This window comes from Penaeus japonicus, unplaced genomic scaffold, assembly GCF_977035675.1.
Source record: "Penaeus japonicus unplaced genomic scaffold, GWHDUDI00000001_assembly GWHDUDI00000022, whole genome shotgun sequence".
Lineage (NCBI taxonomy): Eukaryota > Metazoa > Arthropoda > Malacostraca > Decapoda > Penaeidae > Penaeus > Penaeus japonicus.
This window is the reverse complement of record NW_028234424.1, coordinates 36,127,268-36,132,267: the sequence shown is the minus strand read 5'-3', so window position 1 is coordinate 36,132,267 and position 5,000 is coordinate 36,127,268. Positions and strand designations below refer to the sequence as shown.

The following is a 5,000-nucleotide window of genomic DNA, read 5'->3' as shown; positions in this document are numbered from 1 at the left end:
ATAGTGATGATAATGGTAAAAATAATATTATTATTATGGCTACTATTTCTGCTACTACAATTACCATTGCTTTTAGTATTAATTATCATAAATATAATGATTGTGATGATAAAGATGACGATGGTGATAATAAGAATGATTGTAATTATAATAACAACGATCATAATGATATGATAAAAGGAATGATAATGACAGCAACGGTAGTGACACTGACAATAAATATTATGATGATAATGATAATGATAATGATGATAATGATAATGATAATGATGTTGATAATGGTAATAATAACAATAATAGTGATAATAAAATTATAACAGTAATGACAATGATAACAGTGAAAATGATGATAATGATGATATTGATGATAATGATAAAAATAATGATAATTATGATAATGATGATAATAATAATAATGAAGATAATGTGATAATAATAATGATAATAATAATAATGATAATGAAGATAATGTGATAATAATAATGATAATAATAATAATGATAATGATAATAATGATAATAATAATAATAATAATAATAATAATAATGATAATAATAACAATAATAATAATCATTATTATTATTATTATTATTATTATTATTATTATAATGATTAAAACAATAACAGCACAAATTTTCATAAAACACCCACAATACTCCCACCAAAACACAACAGTGACAACAACACCAAATATTCCAAAACCAAAAACCCCGCTATTAAGAATTAAGACCCCCCCCCCCCCCCCCCCAAAAAAAAAAAAAAAAAAAAAAAAAAAAAAAAAAAAAAAAAACGCGATGCTAATAATCCCTTCCTCTCTCACAGAACCCTTCGACACTGCCTCCTGGATGCTGGTCGCCTTCGTCGCTATACAAGTGGCAGCTCTCACCGTGTTTCTCTTCGAGTGGCTCAGCCCAGGCGGGTATAACATGAAGGTAAGTCTTAGGGATGGAAGGAGGAGAGAAGGAGGAGGAGAGAGGGAGGAAGAGGAGGAGGAGGGGAGGTGGAGGGGGGTGGAAGAGGAGGATTTAGGAGGGGGGGAGGACGGAGGAGGGGAGGAGGAGGTGGAAGAGGGGGAGGAGGAGGTGGGGGAAGAGAAGGAGGAGGAGGAGGGGGGTTTGGGAAGAGGGGGAGGAAGGGGGAGGGGAGCAGGATTGAGGAGGGGGAGGTGGAGGAGGAAGGAGGATTGAGGAGGGGGAGGGAGGGGGATTTGGGAAGAGAGGGAAGAGGAGGAGGAGGGGGAGGAGGAGGGATAGGGGGAGGGGAGGAGGAGGGAGGAGGAGAGGGAGGAGGGGGGAAGGGGGGAGGAACAAGAGGAAGTTTGGGGTTCGAAGGGAAGGGGGAAGGAAATGACAAGAATAGAGGGGAGAAAAAGAAGAAGGCGTTGGGTCTGAGGGGAAGCGAGTCGAGGAGGATAGATAAGGAGGGATTGAGAGGAGGAAGTGACGAGGAGGAGGAGAGGGGAAGAGGGAAGGGGAGGACAAGAGGGGTAAAAAAAAAGTCAAGAAGAGGAGGCTGTCGGGGAGGAGACTGATGGGACAAAGAAGAAGGAATAGAGCACAGAAGGAGAGAAGAGGGGAGGAGAATAAACATAATAAAAGAGAGAGAAAGAAAACGTGTGTGTATGTGAGTGTAGATGTGTTATTATGTGTTAGATTTTTCTCTTAGCATCATCAATCTAATTTTCATAACGATCATCACTTTCAATATGTTTTGTTTATCTCATCACCACTTACATTTTTTTTTTCATAATATGTAATAGTTTTTCTACACAATTCATAAGAAAATGGATAAAAAACAATATTTAATGCATGTTTTTAATCCTTTTACTATTTCTACATATAACAAAAACAGTAATTTCCTTATCCATACATGCATTCATTCGTGTGATTATTCAGAAATTAATTGGTCAGTTCAACAATTCCATATTACGAATGTAAATACTTTCAATTACATTTTTCCAGGATATTTCCCTCATGAACTAAAAATGAACAAATTGTTTAAAAAAAGTGTTGTTTTTGCGACACTTCTTTTGCAATATGTAAATTTCATATGTATTATTTTTCCAAATATAAAAACGACCGGAATGATATAATATTCATATGATTTTGCAATACGATAATTGTCCTTATGATAGTTCTTATGATAATTGCGATATTGATGACAATGCTGATGATAAGAGAAATAATACCAAACAACAGCAATAGATATAATGATAATGATGATAACGATAAGGACAATAACAATAATGATAATGACACCGATAAAAGTAATAATAATGATGATGATAATGATAATGATAATAATAATGATAATGATGATAACAATAATAATGATTATGATAATGATAATAATAATAATAATGATAATAACAGGATGACAATGATAATAACAGGATGATAATGGTAATCATAATGATGATAGTATTGATAATATAATAATGAAGATGATAATAATTTTTTTTTTTCATGATAATGATGAGGATAATAATAATGATGACAACAATAACAATAATAATGGTAATGATGATAATAATAATGACAGCAATAACAATGATAATTGCATAGTAGTAATGATAATAATACTTTCATTATCGTCATTATTTTTATATATGAAAATAATGATGATTGTATCAATGATAATATTAGTAATGATAATGATGTAATAATACCAGTGATAATGATAATAACAATAATAATCATGATAATGATAATAAAGATGATGATAATGATGCTAACCTCAATAATGATGATAATAATGATTATGGCAAAAATAATAATTAGTAAGGTAATAATTAAACTTAGGTAATATTAATGATAATGATAATAATGGTGATAACAATAATAGTATCAGTAATGATAAAAATAATGATAAAGACGATAATAATGACGATAAAAATGATAATGATAACAGTAGAAATGATGATGATAATGATGACACTAATAATAATAATGATAATGATAGTAATGACGATAAGGATAGTAACAATAATGAATATGGTAATAGTGATTTTCACTATAATGATAACGTTGATAATAAAAATTATAATGACAATAACAACAATAATAATAACGATTATAATGATAATAATAATGTTTTTGAAAATGATGATTATCCTCATTATCATATAACGTAGCTACAACCACAATAATGATGATAATGACATCATCCCCATCACCGTGTCAATAATACCTGCATGGACTGATCCCTAGACTAGATTCAGAGGATATTACAATCTCACTATCACCTCCTTTCATGCAAATGAGAGCCTCCGTTATGAGTATTTGATTATAAGATCTTTAAGGTCTTCTTAATATCATTATCTAAATACACCGACTATTGGGATATCATCTTTATTAACAGCTATTAAAGGACGTATACATGATGTCCCCCGTTATGAGTATTTGATTATGAGATCTTTAAGGTCTTCTTAATATCATTATCTAAATACACCGACTATTAGGATGTAATCTTTATTAACAGCTATTAAAGGACGTATATACATGATCTTGCTATTGCAAACGGAACACCATAAATGTAGAGGTTTAACTTTTTTTCTAGCATAATAATAGTAATAATAATAATAATAATGATAACAATAATAATAATAATGGTAATGATAATGATAATAATAGTAATGATAATAACAATGATAACAATAAAAGCGAGATCAATTATAACAATAATAATAATAAAAGGTCATTAATGATCTTTATCCTCATAATCATATAACGTAATATATTCCGAATTGTGTAAAGAGTTGAATTCTGAAATTAGGTTTATATCGTCTTGGTTTTGCGTGGATATACAGTATGCCTTTACCTGTATTCCTTTCTGCGTTGGATTTACATCTGGCGGTGTACATATGCCGTAAGTGTACGCATTGTGTATGGAAATCCCGCGAAAGGCGTACTTCATGTAATATATGACTGGTCATACGTGCATATATGTCCGCATTATCCTGTATATATGTGCGGTCGCGTTCAGACCGTACGTGAGAGCCTAGGTATATATATGTACACATTGTACTGTACGAATACTAATGTACTAGTCTATATCACGAGTCCATGTACCCTGTATCCTCTCACACATACATACATACATGTACTTTACGAATGCACGAATGTACATATACGTATACGAGTGTGATGCCCAGACTAGCTGACGTAGCCCCATCATTGAATGCGGTTGGATTGTTGCCAACACAATCATGCAAAGACCTGTTCATTGATTCGTAATGAAACATGTCGTTGAGTTTGACGGGGATGATTGATGTAAAGGGAGCAAAAAATGGTGTAGAAATTCCGTTTCAATGATGGTGTTGTTGTTATTTGGTGGTGGTGTTATTTTCGGTAGTTGGTGAATGGTTATTGTTGTTGTTAGTGTTATAGCTACTGATTATGACTGTTATTGGTATCATTATTGCTTTTGTTATCGTTATTATTGTTATCATCATTATTATTATCTTTCTTACTCTTGTAATTATTGTAATTATGTTATTGGTATCTTTATTGCTTTTGTTATCATTATTATTGTTATCATCATTATTATTATCTTTCTTACTCTTGTTATTATTGTTATTATCATTATTATTATCATTATTACTATAATCATTATTGTTGTTGTTGCTGTTATTGTTGTTGTTGATATTATCATTATCATTTTATCATCGTCTTTATTATCATTTTTGTAAATAAAACTTTTATTAATATTATCATTACTATCACTGTCATTATGACTATCAGTATCATCTAGTTATCATTTTCCATTGCTATCTTTATAAATGTTATCATTGTCAGTCTATGATCATTACTATTATTATCATTATTATTACTGTACTCATTTTCATTTATATTTTCATTATCATTATTACTATTGTTATTATTATCATCATTATCATCATTATTATCACAAATATTATCATCGTCATTACTATCTTTACTATCATCATTACTGTTATTTTTTATCAATATCATTTCTAATATTCCTACATTATTATCATC

The 5,000-nt window shown here is 30.8% G+C and overlaps 1 protein-coding gene across 3 annotated transcripts in view; it reads left to right on the top strand.

The window, feature by feature from the left end:
• The window catches only part of LOC122263048 (glutamate receptor ionotropic, NMDA 2B), a 786,594-nt gene that overhangs the window by 712,724 nt on the left and 68,870 nt on the right, over positions 1 to 5,000 (top strand). For all 3 annotated transcript variants that reach the window (XM_086549854.1, XM_086549852.1, XM_086549853.1), the window contains exon 13: positions 823 to 932. In XM_086549854.1, the coding sequence (XP_086405980.1) occupies positions 823 to 932 (110 nt within the window). The remainder of the gene's footprint in view (positions 1 to 822; positions 933 to 5,000) is intronic.